The sequence below is a fragment of the Bos mutus genome, chromosome 7 (assembly GCF_027580195.1).
Source record: "Bos mutus isolate GX-2022 chromosome 7, NWIPB_WYAK_1.1, whole genome shotgun sequence".
NCBI lineage: Eukaryota > Metazoa > Chordata > Mammalia > Artiodactyla > Bovidae > Bos > Bos mutus.
The window spans coordinates 45,127,596-45,149,740 of NC_091623.1; the positions used below are offsets into that span (position 1 = coordinate 45,127,596).

The 22,145-nt window shown below is 45.5% G+C and overlaps 1 protein-coding gene across 1 annotated transcript in view; it reads left to right on the forward strand.

Moving 5' to 3' along the window:
• The window catches only part of NWD1 (NACHT and WD repeat domain containing 1), an 82,317-nt gene that overhangs the window by 34,434 nt on the left and 25,738 nt on the right, over positions 1 to 22,145 (forward strand). Inside the window, 4 exon segments of the mRNA XM_070374790.1 lie at positions 1,067 to 1,225; positions 9,286 to 9,483; positions 12,428 to 12,550; positions 19,812 to 20,020. Of these exon segments, the coding sequence (XP_070230891.1) occupies positions 1,067 to 1,225; positions 9,286 to 9,483; positions 12,428 to 12,550; positions 19,812 to 20,020 (689 nt within the window).

Here is a 22,145-nt window from a genome sequence, read left to right on the forward strand (position 1 = left end):
CACCTACCATCTCTATTCATCTACCATATACGGCTGTCTATCTAGTATCTATCTACCGCCTGTCTATCTGCTGCTGCTGCTGCTAAGTCGCTTCAGTTGTGTCCGACTCTGTGTGACCCCAAAGACAGCAGCCCACCAGGCTCCTCCGTCCCTGGGATTTTCCAGGCAAGAACACTGGAGTGGGTTGCCATTGCCTTCTCTGCCTATCTATCTGCATCTATCTATAATCTGCCATATCTATCATCTCTCTCTCTCTCTCTCTATACATATATATAAACATAAAATCTCATCTAACATATATATCTCCTTCTACCATCTGTATCTATCATCTTTATATTTATCTATCCAATATCTATCATAACTATCTACCTACCAACCTACCTAAATTTCTCTCTCTCTACCATTATATCTATCATCTTTATATCTATCTATCCATCCATCCACCTATTTGCCTATCAATCTACCGTGTGTGTGTGTGTGTGTGTGTGTGTGTGTGTGCACGCTCAGCTGCTCAGGTGTGTCTGTCAGACTCTTTGCAGCCCCATGGACTATATAGCCCGACAGGCTCCTCTGTTCATGGAATTTTTCAGGCAGGAATACTGGAGCAGGTTGCCATTTCCTACTCCAGGGGATCTACCCGACCATCTACCATCTATGTCTGTCTATCTGTCTGTCCATTGTCTATCCGTCCATCCATCTTTCTATCTATCTATCCCTCTCTTTCTCTCTCTCCCCATCCATCCATCCATCTCTTCATTCATTCTCATCCATCCATCCATTCCTATCATTCTCAACCAGGGATGACTCTGCTTCCTAAGGGACACTTGACAATATGCATCTTTCCGACGGTCATCACTTGGGAGGCGTCCCTAGCATCTAGTGGGTGGAGACCAGGGACACTGCTCGTCCACCCTACCTAATGGCCCCACCACGGAATACGACCCAGCCCCGAATGTCAGTGAGGCTGCGAGTGAGAACCTCAGAGAAAGGAGGAGCTGAGAAGCCACCTCCCACGATGCGCTGAAAGAAGCTGCAGGCTCCCCACAGCGCCCCCTTCTGCCCACAGGCAGCATGACCTGGATTTGCTGCCGGGGCCTCTCTGGGGGCATCGAGGGCCTGCTGGAAGACTTTGACCTGTGCGCCCCATACATGGACTGCCCTGAGGTCAGCCTGGTCCGGGAAGCTCTCCAGCTGTGCCGCCCGGCAGTGGAGCTCCGAGGCATGGGTGAGTGGTGCAGAGACGGCGGGACGGGGGAGGTGCGGTCTACTCTGCACTCACTTCTAGAAGCCCAGTGTCTTCACTGAGTCACTCACACACCTTTCCTGTTATAGCTGAGGGCTTTCTCCTAGCTCCAGCTTCTAGAACTTTGAATTGAATCTGGGAGAGTTTAGGAGTAAAAACTACCAAGGCAGAGCCCTTCCTCTCACCTCAGCCCAGCAATGTATTCTATTTAAAAAATTTTTTTAAGTTTATTTTTATTGTTTTAGCCTTGCCATGCAGCCTGTGGGATCTTAGTTCCCAGACCAGGTATCAAACCCAGGCCCTCAGCGGTGAGGTCACAGAGTCCTAACCACTGGACTGCCAGGGAATTCCTCCAGTATCTTATTCTAGAAAGGGCCACATAGGAAACATTTTAGGCAAAATTGAGGAAATTATGTTGACAGTATAGATAGATGGTGTTCAGTCGTATCTGACTCTTTGCAACCCCATAGACTGTAACCCACCAGGCTCCTCTGTCTATGGGATTTCCCAGGCAAGAATAGTGGAGTGGGTAGCCATTTCCTACTCCAGGGGATCTTCTGGACCCAGGGATCGAACCTGCAGGCTCTTTACCACTAGCGCCACCTGGGAAGCCCATGACATTTAATATAACAAGGGAGAAAACGTTCCCACAGATTTTTTTTTTTTATTGGTGAAACTCATATAATGATAATAACTGAGCACAGCTTTTTGTAAGTTAGGTCTACTCATGAGAAAGCAGGGAAGTCTTGATCAGGCAGATAACATTTAGGGCTCAGTTGGGGTTCAAAGTCGGCATTTCCTGTCATCCCACTAATTACGCATATCAATTTAAAAACATCAATGGTTTTACAAAAACCATTCTTAGCTCTCAGGGAAAGTCGTTGAGCAGGGTTTGGCCCACGCTCTGGCCTGGAGTTTGAAGGATCTCTTGTGTCCTCAGGTGATACTCTGTCCAGGATGGAATTTTGTTTGTATTTTTTTAAAGTGTGGCAAAATGCCCGTAACATAAAATGAACCATTTTAATTGTCCAGGTCAGCAGCATTAAGTCCATTCACACCCCGTTGCACGACCATCAACCCCATGCATCTTCGTAACTTGTGCGTCCTCTCAAACTGAACCTCCGTCCTCATTAAACACTCGCTCCTTTTTCCCCCTCCCTAAGCCCCTGGCACTCACCCTTCTACTTTCTATCTCTAGGAATTTGACCATTCTAGGGACCCATGTAAGTGGACTCGTGCGATATTTGTCCTTTTTGTGAGTACTTATTTCACTTAACATACAGTCCTCAGTTCATCCACGTCAGAATATCCTTCCTTTTTAAGGCTGAATAATGTTTCGTGGTGTGTATGTGTGTGCTAAGTCACTCCAGTTGTGTCTGACTCTTTGTGACCCTATGGACTGTAGCCTGCCAGGCTCCTCTGTCCATGGGATTCTCCAGGCAAGGATACTGGAGTGGGTTTCCATGCCCTCCTCCAGGGGATCTTCCTGACCTAGGGATCCAACCTGCATCTCTTGTGTTCCATCGTGTAGATGGGCCATTCTTTGATCATCCATTAACTCTTCAATGGACTCTTGAGTTGTTTCTACCTTTTGTCGATTGGAAGTAATGCTGCTGTGAATATTAGTTCCATTCAGTTCAGTCACTTAGTCTTGTCCGACTTTGCGATCCCATGGACTGCAACACTCCAGGCTTCCCTGTCCATCACCATCTCCCGGAGTTTGCTCAAACTCGTGTCCATCGAGTCAGCGATGTCATCCAACCATCTCATCCTCTGTCATTGCTGTGACTATGGGGGTACAAATATCTCCTTGAAACCCCACTTTCGGTTCTTTTGGATATATACTTGGATGTGGAATTGCTCAATCATTTGGTAATTTTGTGTTTAATTTCTGAGGAACTGCCAGCTCTTTTCCCACACTGGCCGTGCCGTTTTACATTCCTACCAACAGCACACAAAGGTGCTAGGTTCTCTATATCCTCTACAACACTTGTTATTTTCTGATTAAAAAAAAAAAAAAAAAGCCATCCTATTGAGTGTGAAGTGGCCGGGATGTGCTTTCTTTTCTTTCCCCTGCTATGTTCGGTCTTAGCTGTGGCATTCAGGATCTTTGCTGTGGCTCGAGGGCTTCTCTCTAGTTGCATCGCAGGGGCTCAGTAGTTGTGGCACGTGGGCTTAGCTGCCTGATGGCATGTGGGACCTTATGTCCCCAACCGAGGGATCGAACGTGAGCCCTGTCCTGTGCAGGCAGGATTCTTAACCCCTGGACCACCAGGGAAGTCCCCGTGATGGTTTTTATCATACATTTCCCAACTGGATTTTTTGTTTGTTTTTGTCTGGCCACACTGCATAGGTTGTGGGATCTTGGTTCCCCAACCACGGATACCTTGGCCCTCGCACTGAAAGCGCCAAGTCCTAACCACTGGACCACCAGGGAATTCCCATCCCAGTTGGTTTTGATTTGAGTGTTTTTACAAGTGATTTTATAAGGATGCTTAATTCCTGTATTCCTTCCATGGTTCATTCATACCTGCAACTGCTGGTTGTCTGAGAAGCCTACCTGGCTACCACTGAGGCTGGACACCCCTGGCCCCCACACCCCTGCATATTCCATTGCTACATGCTACTTCCACATATCTTAACTTTTTAGTTATTATTTTCTTTGGCTTTCTTTTGCATCCTCTATCTGCCCCTATGCTATGCTAAGCTGCTTCAGTCATGTCTGACTCTTTGCACCCCTATGGGCTGTAGCCCACCAGGCTCCTCTGTCCTTGGGATTCTCCAGGTAAGAGTCTGTCTGCCCCTGCTCCCTGCCAAATGTCCACCCCTATTACATAGATCAGTCCAAGTGCATGGATATTGGTCTCACCAAGTTGACTTAAATCTGGGCTCTGGCATTTACTGGCAGTGTGACCTTCAAGTCCCTTACTACCTCATCACCTCCCTCACTCTCACCCCTCCCCGTGCCTTGCAGCCTTCAGTTTTCCCATCTGCAAAATGGGGGATGTTGGTGAACCCTCCCACCTAGGGCTGCTGGGGAAACTTTGCAAGTCAATTCACGCAGAGCCTGTCCCCATGGTGCTTTCCGAGGAGCCTTTTACTGTCATGTGACAGCACTGATGCTGTTGACCTGAATGGCCTTGGAGGGGCCATTTCTGCCCCGAGCCTCCGCTTTCATCATCTGCAAAATGTTGGATAGCGCTAAGGTGGTGTCTACACGACTGAGCGACTTCACTTTCACTTTTCACTTTCATGCATTGGAGAAGGAAATGGCAACCCGCTCCAGTGTTCTTGCCTGGAGAATCCCAGGGACGGGGTAGCCTGAGGGGCTGCCATCTATGGGGTCGCACAGAGTCGGACACGACTGAAGTGACTTAGCAGCAGCAGCAGGATCCCACCCAAGTGGATGATGCTTTTGCCTTCCTCTTCTTGCATTCATGCTCACCAGAGGTTTTAAACCTCAAAGGGACTGATTTCCCAGGAAAATACCCTTGGGCCAGTTTAAGAAAAGATTTCAAAGCTCAAATCACAGTATGTTCTTTGCAGCGCTCCTTGACTGACAACCTGTGGCTGCCCGGTGCAAGGAGAAGGTGTAGAGAGAAATGTTGCCACCAGATGGTGCAGCTGAGCAACCGTGCATTCTCACAACATTCCAGTACTTCCCAGCAAGCTCCTAGAAACCAGTCCTATTATGGATATCTCCCGTTGCCTCAGGCTCCAGGATGACTTGGCGTGGTGCCATTCCTGTTTGTTTTTATTTAAAAGACTGATATTTTGTTCATCATGGATCTGGGGGCATGCTTTTGATTTTCTTAAAAAAAAAATTGCATTAAAGTAGTGTTTATCTTAACAGTTAAGTTTGTTAGCACCACCTTAACTGCTACGCCTGTGGTGAGTGGGACACTTGCTCCTGTTCCTGGCCTTACCCGATTTCACCCACCAGCAAACCCAGGCACAGGGCGTGGCCACCCTTGCCCCAGGCCCCACAGTTCCTGTGAACTGTGTAAGCCGCTGAAACCTCGTGTGTGTGTGCTAAGTCGCTCAGTCATGTCCAGCTCTTTTGCGACCCCATCAGCTGTAGCCCACCAGGCTTCTCTGTCCGTGGGGATTCTCCAAGCATGAATACAGAAGTGGGTTGCCGCTTCTGAACCTCACCATGCCTCAGTTTTTGGGGTGATAGTGATGATACATCTAGACTGCCCCCTCCCCAAGATGTAGTTACTTTTAAAATACATATTTATTTATTTATTTAGCTGCATCAGGTCTTAGTTGCTGTGCATGGGCTTTTCCAGTTGCCGTACATGGGCTCTCTAATTGTGGCATGCAGTCTCAGGAGTTGCCACACACAGGCTCTCTAGTTATGAGAGCTCAGTAGTTGTGGTACATGGGCTTAGTTGCTTTGAGGCATGTGGGATCTGAGTTCCCCAACCAGAGATGGAACCTATGTTCTGTCCTGTTCATTGCAGATTCTTAACCACTAGACCACTAGTTCAGTTCAGTTCAGTCGCTCAGTCATGTCTGACTCTTTGCGACCCCATGAATCGAAGCACGCCAGGCCTCCCTGTCCATCACCAACTCCCGGGGTTCACCCAAACCCATGTCCATTGAATCGGTGATGCCATCCAACCATCTCATCCTCTGTCATCCCCTTCTCCTCCCGCCCTCAGTCTTTCCCAGAATCAGGGTCTTTTCTAAGGAGTCAGCTCTTCGCAGCAGGTGGCCAAAGTATTAGAGTTTCAGCTTCAACATCAGTCTTTCCAATGAACACCCAGGACTGATCTCATTTAAAATGGACTGGTTGGATCTCCTTTCACTCCAAGGGACTCTCAAGAGTCTTCTCCAACACCACAGTTCAAAAGCATCAATTCTTCTGCACTCAGCTTTCTTTATAGTCCAACTCTCATACATGACCACAGGAAAAACCATAGCCTTGACTAGATGGACCTTTGTTGGCAAAGTAATGTCTCTGCTTTTTAATATGCTGTCTAGGTTGGTCATAACTGTCCTTCCAAGGAGTAAGTGTCTTAATTTCATGGCTGCAACCATCATCTGCAGTGATTTTGGAGCCCAGAAAATAAAATTAGCCACTGTTTCCACTGTTTCCCCATTTATTTGCCATGAAGTGATGGGACCCGATGCCATGATCTTCGTTTGCTTAATGTTGAGCTTTAAGCCAACTTTTTCACTCTCCTCTTTTACTTTCATCAAGAGGCTCTTTTAGTTCTTCCTATCTGCATATCTGAGGTTATTGATATTTATCCCAGCAATCTTGATTCCAGCTTGTGCTTCCTCCAGCCCAGCGTTTCTCATAATGTACTCTGCATATAAGTTAAATAAGCAGGGTGACAATATACAGCCTTGACATACTCCTTTCCCTATTTGGAACCAGTTTGTTGTTCCATGTCCAGTTCTAACTGTTGCTTCCTGACCTGCATACAGGTTTCTCAAGAGGGAGGTCAGGTGGTCTGGTACTCCCATCTGTTTCAGAATTTTCCACAGTATATTGTGATCCACACAGTCAAAGGCTTTGACATAGTCAATATAGTCAAAGGCTTTTGGCATAGACCACTAAGGATGTCCCAATATAGTTATTTCTTAATCCCTGGTGGTTGTCACTAAGTTATGTTTAACTCTTGGCGACCCTAGGGACCATAGCCTGCCAGGCTCCTCTGTCCATGAGATTCTCCAGGCAAGAATACTGGAGTGGGTTACCATTTCCTGCTCTAATCCCTAGAATCTATCACTATCACTTTATATGGTGAAAGAAAATGTGATTAAGGTTCTTAGGATGGAGAGTTTATCTTGGATCCTCCAAGCAGGCCCAAAATGCAATCACAAATGTCCTTATAAGAAGGCAGAATGAGATTTGAAACCCCCCCAAAAAAGGGAAAATGCGGAGACACACAGACGAGAAGGCCATGTCAAGACACAGGCAGAAATTGGGTGGATGCACATACATGCTGTTGGTGGGAATATTGGTGCAGCCACTGTGGAAAACAGTATGGAGGTTTCTCAAAAAAACTGAAAAATAGAGCTACCTTATGACCCAGTAATTCCATTCCAGGGTAAACAAAACAGAACAAAAACGCTGAAAGATACATGAGCCCCCGTGATCATAGCAGCAGTATTTACAATTGCCCAGATATGAAAGAAACCTAGAATGTCCGTGGACAGATGAATGAATAAAGATTTGCTACATATATTCAGTGGACTAGTACTCAGTCATAAAAAAGAATGAAGATTTGTCATTTGCAGCCATGTGGATGGACTTATAGGGGATTGTGCTAAATGAAATAAGCCAGACAGAGAAAGACAAACACTGTATGATATCACATACGTGGAATCTAATAGAACAAACTAGTGAATATAATAAAAAAGGAGCATACTCACAAGAATAAGCTGGTGGTTACCAGTGGGCAATGGCACCCCACTCCAGTACTCTTGCCTGGAAAATCCCATGGATGGAGGAGCCTGGTGGGCTGCAGTCCATGGGATCGCTAAGAGTCGGATACGACTGAGCGACTTCACTTTCATTTTTCACTTTCATGCATTGGAGAAGGAAATAGCAACCCACTCCAGTGTTCTTGCCTGGAGAATCCCAGGGATGGGGGAGCCTGGTGGGCTGCCGTCTATGGGGTCGCCCAGAGTCAGACACAACTGAAGCGACTTAGCAGCAGTAGCAACCAGTGGGCGAGGGGATGGTGAAGTGAACATCGCTCAGCCGTGTCTGACTCTTTGCAACCCCATGGACTGTACAGTCCATGGAATTCTCCAGGCCAGAATACTGGAGTGGTGTTCTCCAGAAGGTGTTCCCTTCTCTAGGGGATCCTCCCAACGCAGGGGTCAAACACAGATCTCCTGCATTGCACGTGGATTCTTTACCAGCTGAGCTACTACGGAAGCCCTAGAGGGAATGGAGGGGGCAAAACAGGAGTGGGGGAGTAAGATAGACTACAAGGATGTATTGTACAACATGGGTAATATGGCTAATATCTTGTAATAAGTGTAAATAGAGTGTAACCTTTTTAAATTGCATAAAAAATTAAAAATAAAAAAAAGAAATTGAGGACTTCCCTGGTAGTACAGTGGATAAGAATCCTCCTGCCAATGCAGGGCACGTGGGTTCAGTCCCTGGTCCAGGAAGATCCCACATGCCACAGAGCTGCTAACCCCACAAAGCACAACTTCTATAGCCCTGGCACCTGGAGACTGCTCTGTGACAGAGAACCACCACGAGAAAAAGCCCGTGCACCGCAACCAAGAGTTGCCCCTGTTTGCTGCAACTAGAGAGAGCCCACAGCAACCAAGACCCAGTGCAGCCAAAAGAAAGAAAGAAATACTTTAAATAATAAAAAAAGGAAGTTGAAGTGATGTGGCCACAAGCCAAAGATGCCTGGAGCCCCCAGAAGCTGAAAGAGGCAGGGAAGGATGCTCCCCCAAAACCTCTGGAGGGAGCACAGTCTTGGCCACACCTTGATTTCAGACTTATGGCCCTCAGAACTGTGAGAGAAGAAGGTTCTGTTGTTTGAAGCCCCCAAGTTGTCTTGTTTCCAGCAGCCACAGGACACTAACCCACTCAGTAACTATGAACTGCTGGTGAAATGATCCTACACATTGGTTGGGTGCCTGGGTTTCCCTGTAGGCTCAGACAGTAAAGAATCTGCCTGCAGTATAGGAGACCAGGGTTCAATCCCTGGGTCAGGAAGATCCCCTGGGGAAGGGAATGACTACCCACTCCAGGGTTCTTGCTTGGAGAATTCCAAGGACAGAGGAGCCTGGTGGGCTACAATCCATGGGGTCACAAAGCATAGGACACGACTGAGTGACTTACACACTTGGCATTCAGAACGTAGCCATAAGCAAGACAGGCATTGTCTTTGTTTTCAGGAAACCCAAGGTCTAGGATGTGAGGTGGGGATCCTCCTGGTGCACTTGAAGTAGGGGCGAGTGGGTGGAGAGAACAGAAAAGGAGGCAGAAGTGCGGAGGGCTCCAGCTGGGGGAGCAGGGCCCCTCCCCTCAACCAGCATCCCCTCTGTTGCAGAGAGAAGCATCCTGTACACAGAACTCCTGGCCAGACTCCATTTCTTCAGCACTTCACATCCCGGGCTGGTGGGACAGCTGTGCCAACAGGCACAGAGCTGGTTCCGGATGTGCCCACAGCCTGTGCTGGTGCCCCTCGGAGGATTCCTCCAGCCCCCTGGAGGGCCCCTGCGGGCAACCCTCAGCGGCTGTCACAAAGGTGGGTGTCCCCAGCGCAGTCCCTGTCTGCCTGGGGGCAGTGGTTGCAGGCTGCTCTCTGGGGCTCCCCTCTGCCAGTTGGGAAGCCCCAAGGGTGCCAGCTGGGCCTGGCCCTGCTGTCTCATGCTGACTTGACTCCATCTGTCCCCCAGGGACTGTAGACGACTAGTGTAAATACGGCTATTGAGCCCAGAGCAAGCAGATGCTGACTGCCTCTGGGGTCTCGTCACTAAGAGTTCGGTGCCCATCTCACCATAGCTTCTGTGATTTTACAGCCTCATGCTAGTAAGTTTGGAAACTGGAGACTGGCTCCTGCCTGGCCCTGGAGAGGCTGGTGGGACTTTTAGGTTCTCCATGAGACACCAGAATGTCAGGATGAGAGGGTTTTGTTCTCTCCATCCATTTCCAACCCATCTTTCCGTCCGTCCACCCATCATCCCTCTCTTCCTTCCATTTGTCTGCCTTTCCATCATCCAAACTCCTTCCCTCCCTCTCTTCCTATCTTCTAACCACTCAGCTATCCATCCGTCTTTCCATTCATCCACCCCTCCCTCCATCTGCCCTTCCTCCCTTTCATCTATCCATCTGTATGTCCTTCCATCCTTCCTTCCCTTCTTCCTTTCCACCCATCCACCCATCCATCCACCATCAGTTGTCCATATTTCCAATAGTCATCCTTCCTTTCACCATTCTATCCACACCACTTACCTTTCATTTTCCCCAAATTGCCACCTTCTATTTGCTCAAATACTCCTCCTCCCATCCAGACACTCAGCCATTCATCAACTCACCCACCCACCTATCAAATTCATCTACCCTTCTAATACCCATCCGTTCACTAACCCACTCATGCAGCCAGTCATCTACCTGTCCACTTACCTGGCAGCCCACCACCACGCATGCAGCCCTTTATCTGCCCACCCACAGCTTCACAGTAATCATGAGGCTACTGAACACAAATGGCTTGTTGTTCAAATACCAGCCATTATAACTTGTAGGGAAAGCTACACTCTCAAGGCACAGAGCTTCAAAAAGAGAAATTCTAAGAGACACTTGATACAATGCATGGAAAAAAAAATGATTTAGGGACAGCTACCAGAATACTGTGTTGAGAAGGATTATAAGACTGAGTCTAACAGGAAAGAATGTACATTTATTACGATACTGATTCTGATGCTGTAACAAAAGCCAACATAGCAATGGCTGAAATAAAAAAGAACTTCATTTGTCTCACACACAACGGTCCATGCATAAATAAAGGTAATATGGTGTCTCCAGGTTGTCAGGGACTCAGACATTTTCAAACTTTTTGCTCTGCCATTTTCAACGTGAGGTTTGCATTTAATGGCCCAAAATGGCTGCTCCAGCCCTTGCCATCACAGCGGCATTCCAGCCGGGGAAGAGGGAAGAAGTAGACGGCAGTCCCCTTCCCTTCGAGGACACAACCTTGAAGCAGAACTTGTTACTTTTGCTCCTGTTTCACTGGAGAGAACATGGCCATCTTTGATTATAAGGGAGCCTGGGAAATATGCTCTTAGTCTGGGTAGCTACATACTCAATGAAACCTGTGGGCTGTGGATTTTATTACAAAAAGAAGTGTGATATCAATAGAATGGCTACTGTAAGGGGTGCGGCCGATCACAGAGCGTGGTGATTGATTGGTGAGATCTGTCCAAGCATAAGGAAAGGCAGTCACAGCGCACAAGTTTTTTGGTTTTTCTCATCTCAGTAGGAAAATGTCTTGTGTTTCAGACCCACTGTGCCAGTTGCATGAGCTCTAGTCATGTCGCCCGGTGGTGCTGGTGGTAAAGAATCTGCCTGCCAGTGCAGGAGACATAAGAAACGTGGGTTTGATCCCTGGGTCAGGAAGATCCCCTGGAGGAGAACATGGGAATCCACTCCAGTATTCTTGCCTGGAGAATCCCACGGACGGAGAAGCCTGGTGGGCTATAGTCCACAGGGTCGCAAAGAGTCGGACACCACTGAAACAATTTAACACATACACACACACGACATGTTGAGGTTGGGAAGCTTCCTACCCACTCTGGGCTTCAGTTTCTTCATTTTTATTTATTTATGGATGTACCATGTGGCTTGCAGGATCTTAGTTTCCTAACCAGGGATGGAACCTGCATCCTCGGCAATGAAAGTGTGGAGTCCTAACCACTGGGCCCCCAGGGAATTCCCAGTTGCTTTGTTTTTAAGATGAAAAGTTTGAGTTTTCATTTCCAAGGTGACACAGCTCGTGAGTGATCACAAATTTAAAAAATAAAAATAAAAAAATAAGGAAAGAAGAGAAAAATCCCACCCCCTCATATCCTGTCCCAGTGAGGTGGAAATACAATCCTGGATTCTCAGACCTGGACTCTGACTTTAACACCTCCCCCACCATCTTGGCTTTCCTGGTGGCTCAGCAGTAAAGAACCCGCCTGCCAATCAATACAGGAGACACAAGAGAAGCGGGTTTGACCCCTGGGTTGGGAAGATTCCCCTGGGAAAGGGAATGGCTACCCACTCCAGTATTCTTGCCTGGAGAATCCCATGGACAGAGGAGCCTGGTGGGCCACAGTCCATGGGGACAGAGTCGGACACAACTGAGTGACTGAGCACGTGGACACCCCAGTTGTAATGACCAGAAATTTCTCCAGACATTTCCCAGTGTGCCCTGGGCGTGTGGCACAGAATCACCCCTGGGTAGGAATCGCTGAACTAGAGACACTTATGACTGAACAGTGGTTTAGCCCATCTTCCTGCCTCAGAGCAGCTCAGAGTCTGCATCTGGCGTCTGACAGTGCTAGTTTTAAAATCCCAGCTCTGCCACTTCTAGATGTGTGACTCTGGACAAGGAACTGATTCTGTGCCTCAATTTCCTTATCTGCGAAGTGGGGGAGTATTTCATGGCTGAGAACTCAGACCCATGAGCTCTTGTTTCTGTGTGGCTGCAGGCATCACTGCCATGGCATGGAGCCTGGAGGAGAAGCTGCTGCTGGTTGGCACGCAGGAGGGCATGGTGGCTGTGTGGGACATGGAGGAACAGCAGGTGATCCACATCCTTCCTGGACACACAGGTGAGGCTTGGAAAATGGGGCCGACGATCAGGCTCCTCCTAGAGTCCTGCAGTGATCAGCCAGTTTTCAGGGTCCATTTACCACCAATTCACTTCTCTGTATAAAAACTGTGGTCTTTGTTCCTGCATCAGCTAGCTACAGCCATGTAACAAAACACCCCAAACAAGAATGCGAATCAGAACAGCCACTATGGAGAATAGTAAGGAGGTTCCTCAAAAAACTAAAGATTGTTGCCGTATGATCCAGGAATCCTATACCTGGGCATATATCTGTACCATAATTTGAAAAGATACCTGCCTCCCTATGTTCATAGCAGCAGTATTTAAAATAGCCAACACTTGGAAGCAACCATCAATGGATTAATAGATAAAGATGTAATATATACAATATATATGAATATTAGCCACAAAAAGAATGAAATAATGCCATTTGCAGCTACACACATGGACCTAGAGATTATCACACTAAGTCAGAAAAAAGACAAATTCTGTATTGTATCAGTCATATGTAGAATCTAAAATATGATACAAATGAACTTATATACAAAACAGAAACAGACTCACAGCAAAGAGAACAGACGTGGTTGCCAAGGGTGGGGGCTGGGAAAGGGCTGGACGGGAGTTTGGGGTGAGGAGATGCAAACGTGTGTGTAGAGAAAGGATAAACAGCAAGATTCTATTCTATAGCATAGGAACTATATTCAGTGTCCTGTGATAAACCATGATGGAAAAGAATACGAAAAAGGAAAATGCAAAATCAAGATCACCCCAAACACAGTAGCTTCAAACAATAGCTTATTTAGCTCACCTCTGTAAGTGGACACTTCCCCGGTGGCTCAAACGGTAGAGTCTGCCTGCAATGCGAGAGACCTGGGTTTAATCCCCAGGTCAGGAAGATCCCCTGGAAAAGGGAATGGCACCCCACCCCAGTAGAATCCCATGGACAGAGAGGCCTGATGGGGCGACAGTCCATGGGGTCGCGAAGAGTCGGGCACGACTGAGCGACTGACACACAGTGTGAGTGGGCGCTCCAGCCCCGTGGCAAGTACTCATGTGCTTTCTGAGGCTGTAGATTTGTGCTTTTGGGACATTTCTTATACGTGAAATTGTATACTATGCCATCTTGTGCGTCAGTTTTCTTTCTCGCCACTTAACACGTGCGCAGTTCATTTGTATCGTTACAAGCATAGATAGTTTGTTCGCTTGCATTGCTGAATCGTATTCCCTTGTATGCAAGCGACAGGTTTTCAACCATTCGTCACTTGAAGGACATTTACACTGTTCCCAATTTGGGGCTGTTGTGAATAATGCTACTCTGATTCATTGTATTGTCATCTTTATACTGTTTAAATGCACTAAAAATATTTCATTTATCTTAATAGATCATATTCCAGAGTTTGTTAAATGTTTAAAATTATTTAAACATTTTGTGGCTATTTAGGCTTTTTTTTTTTTTTTTTTGGATCTTCCCTGGTGGCTCAGACGGTAAAGCGTCTGCCTACAATATGGGAGACCTGGGTTTGATCCCTGGGTCTGGAAGATCTCCTGGAAAAGGAAATGGCAACCCACTGCGGTATTCTTGCCTGGAAAATCCCATGGACGGAGGAACCTGGTTAGGCTACAGTCCGTGGGGTCGCAAAGAGTCGGACACGACTGAGCAACTTCACTCACTCACTTCACTCAGGCTATTTCTAGTTATCTTCTATTTGGATGATACTGGGATGAATCTGTTTTAACTCTTGGTCAGTATTTTTTTCATTCTGTTTAATATTTCCAGTGAGTGGCACTCTTGACTTGGAAGGTATGAACATTCCTATAGGTTTTGAGAAGTGTCATCATATTGCTTTCCAAACAGGCTGCAACAGATTAAAACACTCCCTAACCCCAAAGTTCTCAGCATTAGATACTTGAATTTTATTCTTTTTGTCTAAGGGGTTGCAGTGGAGTACGTACTGATAGAGTATTGACAAATGAGTCTCTTTATTTTATTATTTTCATCAGGATGGCTATTTTTCCAGAGGATGATTCAATCTCTGTACAGTAGCTGACTCATGGCGACCTTGATTCATTTTTTAAAGTCTTCAAACTCTTATTATTTGTAATCAGAAAAACTCAGTAATCAATTTACTGAAAAAAAAAAACAAAAACACTGTGTGTGTGTGTTAGTTGTTCAGTCATGTCCAGCATTTTGCTACCCCACAGACTGTAGCCCCACAAGGCTCTTCTGTCCATGGAATTCTCCAGGCCAGAATACTGGAGTGGATTGCCATTCTCTTCTCCAGGGTATCTTCCCAACCCAGGGATCGAACCCGGGTCTCCTGCATTGCAGGAAGATTCTTTACCATCTGAGCCATGAGGAAAGCCCTGAAAACACTGTAGACCTAAGTAATAGGAAAAGTAAAAGTTTCCCATCACATGGTAGGGTGCTAGAGGTCTTTTGTTCTGGCTTCTGAGAGTCAACTGTGAAATTTTCAAGAATTAGGAGAGGTGGTCATTCTTTTTCTTAAAAAATTTTTTTTTATTGAAGTATAGTTGGTTTACAAAGTTGTGTTAATTTCTGCTGTACAGCAGAGTGACTCAGTTATACACATATATGTGTTCTTGTTTACATTCTTTTCCATTGTGGTTTATCCCAGGAAATTGAAAATTGTTTTCTATGCTCTACAGTAGGACCTTGTTGTTTATCCATTCTGTATGTAAACAGTTGGCATCTACTAATCCCAAACTCCCAGTCCATCCCTTCCCTGCTGCTGCTACTGCTAAGTCGCTTCAGTCGTGTCCGACTCTGTGCGACCCCATAGACGGCAGCCCACCAGGCTCCCCCATCCCTGGGATTCTCCAGGCAAGAACACTGGAGTGGGTTGCCATTGCCTTCTCCAATGCGTGAAAGTGAAAAGTGAAAGTGAAGTCACTCAGTCATGTCTGACTCTTAGCGACCCCATGGACTGCAGCCCACCAGGCTCCTCCGCCCATGTGATTCTCTAGGCAAGAGTACTGGAGTGGGGTGCCATTGCTTTCTCCGCCATCCCTTCCCTACTCCTTCTCTTCTTTGGCAGTCACTAGTCTGTTCCCTATGTTCAAACAGCCATTCTTAAATGTTAGATTATAGAAACATACAATTAATCAATTCTATTAAAACAAGGTAATAAATACTCAAAACTCATCATTTTCTAAATATTTCACAACACTCTACTCTTATCTCTCTTCTTGGTTATTATATCTGTGTGATATATATGGTTATATATAGACACATAAACTTGCGCAAACTGTTTTTTTTTTTGCCTCTTTTTATATCATGTATATATCTCTAGCTCATTTTTATTCATTTTCTTTTTGGCTGTGCTGGGTCTTTGTTGCTGCTCATGGGCTTTCTCTAGCTGTAGTGATCAGGGGCTAATCCACATTGCGATATGCAGGCTCTTCACTGCAGTGGCGTCTCTTGTTGGAGAGCACAGGTTCTAGGGCGCGAGGGCTTCAGTAGCTGTGGCGTGTGGACTCAGTTGCTCTGTGACACGTGGAGTCTTCCTCGACCAGGGACTGAACTCATGTTTTCTGCACTGGCAGGTGGATTCTTAACCACTAGACAACCAAGGGGGTCCACTAATTCATTTTAACAGCAATATACTGGCCTATGTATGGGAAGTATTATAAAGTGTTATTATTTATAAAAACTCTGGTTGAAAACTACCCCAATCTCAAGTAATAAAAATCACTCCAAATACTGGTGACATGTGAATTCTAAAACAAAATGCCCTTCCTTTACTGTCCCTCGATCCTTCAGTGTTCCCCCAAAAGTGATCAGTGCACACACTCTGTTATATGCCATTAGCAATTTTTTCTCTAGGCTTATGCAGACATAGCTCTGTCTTTTGAGCTCCTGTCAAAAATCACATCGTGCTGTTTTATACACTGGGCTGCAGCTTGCTTTTGTCACAATGTACGTGTATTAGTCTCTCAGTCGTGTCTGACTCTTTGCAACCCCATGGACTGTAGCCCACCAGGCTTCTCTGCTCATGGAATTCTCCAGGCAAGAATACTGGAGTGGGTTGCCTTTCCCTTCTCCAGGGGAATCTTCCTGGCCCAGGGATCGAACCCAGGTCTCCAGGCAGATTCTTTACCATCTGAGCCACCAAGGAAGCCCAATAGATTGTATCAATGTTTTGTAGAGATTGAGAGTCTGGGCTCCTGGCTGAGATCCTGGCTCAGTTACTTATTAGCCATGTGGCTTTGCATAAGTTACCATCCTAGGCTATGACTCAGTTTCCCCATCTATACAATATGAAAGTGAAAGTCACTCAGTCATGCCCAACTCTTTTTGACACCATGGACTATGCAGTCCATGGAATTCTCCAGGCCAGAATACTGGAGTGGGTAGCCATCCCCTTCTCCAGTGGATCTTCCTGACCTAGGAATTGAACCAAGGTCTCTCGCATTGCAGGTGGATTCTTTACCACCTGAGTCACAAGGGAAGCCCAATGTGATAATAATATTATCTCAAAGAGTTGTTATGAGATTAAAGGAGTTTAATGCATGTTAACAGCTATGCTTGGCACATAGAAAGCACTCAGTAAATATTGGCTATTGTAGTAATAATGACTATTATGGTCAGGTCAGTGCATATATGTATATATGTGTGTGTGTGTGTGTGGTCAGTCCATGGCATTTTCCCAGCAAGAATACTGTTGTGGGTTGCCATTTCCTTCTCCAGGGCATATATATATATCTCCTTCCTTCTTATTATTTTTAATTCTTGCATAATATTCTTTATATGGGTGTACCATATTATTTGGGCTTCCCTGGTAGCTCAGATGGTAAAGAATCTGCCTGCAGTGCAGGAGACCTGGCTTTGATCTCTAGGTGGGGAAGATCTCCTGAAGAAGGGAATGACTATCCCCTCCAGTACTCTTGCCTGGAGAATTCTATGGACTGAGGAGCCTGGTGGGCTACAGTCCATGGGGTCCCAAAAAGTCGGACGTGACTGAGCAATTAACACACACCATATTATTTAACCAACTCTCTTTTCATAGGTTGTTTTTGGTTTTTTAAATATTTATTTGTTAATTTCTTTATTTTGCTGCGTCGGGTCTCAGTTGAGGCACACAAGATCTTTGACCTTCATTGCAGCATGTGGGATCTGGTTCCTGGACAAGGGATCGAATCCTGGCCCCCTGCACTGGGAGCATGGAGTCTTAGCCACAGACCACCAGGGGAGTTCCAGGATGGGCTTTTCAGTTTTATATTTCTAGTGGAAAAAGAGAATTATCTTCTTTCAGGCTGCTGTTAAAGAGGAAAGATTAAACAAGAAAAAACCTTGAAACGAGGTTCTCTTTTGGAGACAGATTAACCAGGACCCTGAAGCTTTGGGGCTGGATCAGCCCTTTAAATCCCCCCACACCTGAGAGATCCCAGAACCCGATCGACTTCAGTGTGTGTGACTGCACGTGTTTTTCCCTTTGGGTGTTTTCTTTAATAAAAATTAGAATGGCTTCTGTGCCCTCAGGGTACCCCCCCCATCCATTTTGAACATTAAAAATATACATTAATTTATTTGACTGCACTGGGTGGAATTTTTAGCATGTGGAGTCTAATTCTCTGACCAGGGATTGATTGAACCCGAGCCCCCAGTTTTGGGAGATCGGAGTCTTAGCCACTGGGCCACCAGGAAAGTCCTCAGTTTTTTTTTTTGTTTGTTTTATTTAGACAATATTGCAATTAAAGTCCTTATCCATCTTCACACACTTATGCTATTATTTCTGTAAGACACCATTTCTAGAAGTGGGATTTCTTAGTCAAATCGTATGCACATTTTTCATGTTTTCTCTCTTTTTCTTAGCTTCTTGTACTAAAAAAAATCTATAGACTCAGAAAAACTTTTGAAATAGTACAAAGAGTTCCCATGTACTTTTATACACCTTCCCAGACTAGCAATGCCTTGTACAACTATAGTATATTATCAAAACCAAGAGGTTGCACATTTTAACTTTAAAAAAATGTCACCAAGTTACATCTTTGCAAGTTTTTTTATCAACTTATACTCTAATTGGAGAAGGAAATGGCAACCCACTCCATTGTTCTTGCCTGGAGAATCCCAGGGACGGGGGAGCCTGGTGGGCTGCGGTCTTTGGGGTCGCACAGAGTTGGACACGACTGAAGCGACTTAGCAGCAGCATACTCTCATTAGTGGGGTATAAGAATAACTGATTTCTTGTATCTCTGCCAGCACTCCAGCAAGCAATCCATCAAATTTTTGCCAATACAATGGATAATAATAGTACTGGTATTTCATGATGGATTTTTGTGGTTACTAGTGAGGTTGAGTATCACTTTCAAATGCTTATTGTTCACTTGTACTGTTTCTGTAAATTTCTTGTTTATATTCTTTGTCCCGTTTGTGAGTAGGTTATTTGCATTTTTCTTGCTTATTTGTAAGAACTATTTGTTTATTAGGGAGGGTCTTCACTTATCTGTTATGGACTGCAAATATTTTCTCCCAGTGTGTGATATCTTTCAAGTTTATCCTTCTGAAGTTTTACATTTTTATGCAATCCAATCGGTCAATTTTTCCCCTTTATGTCTTCCAGATTTCATGTTTTTTCCTAGAAAAATATCTCTCCACGAGTATGACATTTTCTATAATCTCACTTCGGTTTTTTTGTTAGTTTATTAACTTTAAATACTCCCTAGATGATGAACTTTTATACATTTTAATGATCTGTTTAGTAGCGAGTCAACATTTGGGCAAATGATTTAATCCCAACCAGTTGTTTCATTCAGTTTAGCTTCGCCACATTCCGTTATGGTTTCTGATGTGTTCACGTGTGCATGCATTTATTTTTGGCTGTACTGGGTCTTCGTCGCTGTGCAGGCGTTTCCTCTTGTTGCGGTGAGCGGGGGCTACTCTTACGGCAGAGCACGGGCCTGAAGGCACACAGGCCTCAGGAGCTGTGGTGCCAGGACTCGGTAGTTGCCGCTCACGGGCTCTAGAGTGAGGAGTTGCGACTCACAGGCTGAGTTGCTCCGCCACATGTGGAATCCTCCTGGACCAGGGATCAAACCTGTGTCCCCTGCGTTAGCAGGCAAACCCGTAACCTCTGGACCACCAGAAAAGTCCCCACATTCCATTATTTGTAATTCAGACGTGTTCTAATCTGTACATCTCTTCTTTGGTAAACCAGGGATTTCCAAGCCCATAGATGTTTTAGTAGTCAGAAGGTCGAAATGTTCCCAGCTAATGTGCTCTCCTCCACCTTGGTCTGTTGCAGGAGAGGTGAGGTGTGTGGAAGTGTTTGCCCAAGGGACACATGCCGTCTCTGCCTCGAAAGACCAGACCTTGCGCTTGTGGGACTTACTGTCTGGCCAGGAGAAATTCACCATTTGGGATGAAGGTTCAAAAGATCCCACTGAATCTCAGACCTGGAGCCTTCGTGTGGATGAAGCAAAGAAGGTTGTGTATTCAGCTTCAGGCTCAAAGGTAACAAATACCTGCCCTGTTGGCAAAGGAAGGCTGAGACCAGAGCAGTCAAAGATGGCACATTGTGTTTATAAGAGGTGTTCCCTGAAATGAGGCTAAGTACACCACCACTTGAGAGGGTGCCATAAGGGGCTTCAAAACTTAGAGTTCTGAAGATTAGATAACCTTGATAGTTCTTTCTGACCTTAAGATTTGAGACCTTTCATAGTATTTAATACAGTCATTTTTAGTGCTATAAATTTCCCTCTGAGCACTGCTTTACCGACACCCTGCAAACTTTGATATGTTATGTTATTTATGTTCTGTTCTAACTATTGCTTCTTGACCTGCATACATATTTCTCAGGAGACAGGTCAGGTGGTCTGGCATTGCCATTTCTTTAAGAATTTTCCAGTTTGTTGGTACATAGTAAGTACCAAATAATTAATAGCTATTAATTGTTCTACAATGAAGTAATAAAAGTAATTGGTACTTGTTAACATGTGAGTAATATTGGTAGTTTATAAGCTCTGCTGTCCAATATGGTGACCACCAGCTATATGTTGCTATCGAGCACTTGAAATGTGGCTACTCCAAATTGAGATGTGCTGTACACAAAGGCCTCCTCAGACAACCATTTTGCCTTTTTTGCATTTCTTTTCCTTGGGGATGGTCTTGATCCCTGCCTCTTGTACAGTGTCATGAACCTCCATCCATAGTTCTTCAGGCACTCTATCTATCAGATCTAATCCCTTGAAACTATTTCTCACTTCCACTGTATAATTATAAGGGATTTGATTTAGGTCATACCTGAATAGTCTAGTGGTTCTCCCTGCTGCTGCTGTTACTACTGCTAAGTCGATTCAGTCATGTCCGATTCTGTGCAACCCCATAGACGGCAGCCCACCAGTCTCCTCCATCCCTGGGATTCTCCAAGCAAGAATACTGGAGTGGGTTGCCATTTCCTTCTCCAGTGCATGCATGCATGCTAAGTCGCTTCAGTCGTATCCGACTCTGTGTGACCCCATGGACAGCAGCCCAACAGGCTCCTCCGTCCACAGGATTCTCCAGGCAAGAACACTGGAATGGGTTGCCATCTACTTTCTTCAATTTAAGTCTGAATTTGGCAATATGGAGTTCATGGTCTGTTCCACAGTCAGCTCCCAGTCTTGTTTTTGATGACTGCATAGAGCTTCTCCATCTTTGAATGCAAAGAATATAATCAGTCTGATTTCAGTGTTGACCATCTGGTGATGTCCATGTGTAGTGTCTTCTCTTGTGTTGTTGAAAGAGGGTGTTTGCTATGACCAGTGCATTCTCTTGGCAAAACTCTATTAGCCTTTGCCTTCCTTCATTCTGTACTCCAAGACCGAATTTGCCTGTTACTCCAGGTGTTTCTTGCCTTCCTACTTTTGCATTCCAGTCCCCTCTAATTAAAAGGACATCTTTCTCAGGTGTTCATTCTAGAAGGTCTTGTAGTCTTCAAAGAACCATTCAGCTTCAGCTTCTTCATCATTACTGGTTGGGGTATAGACTTGGATTACTGTGGTGTTGAATGGTTTGCCTTGAAAACGAACAGAGATCATTCTGTCATTTTTGAGATTGCATCCAAGTACTGCATTTCGGACTCTTTTGTTGACTATGATGGCTACTCCATTTCTTCTAAGGGATTCTTGCCCACAGTAGTAGATATAATGGTCATCTGAGTTAAACTCACCCATTCCAGTCCATTTTAGTTTGCTGATTCCTAGAATGTTGATGTTCACTCTTGCTATCTCCTGTTTGACCACTTCCAATTGCCTTGATTCATGGACCTAACATTCCAGGTTCCTACGCAATATTGCTCTTTACAGCATCGGGCTTTACTTCCATCACCAGTCACATACACAGCAGTGTGTTGTTTTTGCTTTGGCTCCATCTTTTCATTCTTTCTGGAGTTATTTCTCCACTGATTTCCAGTAGCATATTGGGCGCCTACCAACCTGGGGAGTTCATCTTTCAGTGACCCATCTTTTTGCCTTTTCATACTGTTCATGGGGTTCTCAAGGCAAGAATACTGAAGTGGTTTGCCATTCCCTTCTCCAGTGGAACACATTTTGTCAGAACTCTCCACCGTGACCTGTCCGTCTTGGGTGGCCCTACATGG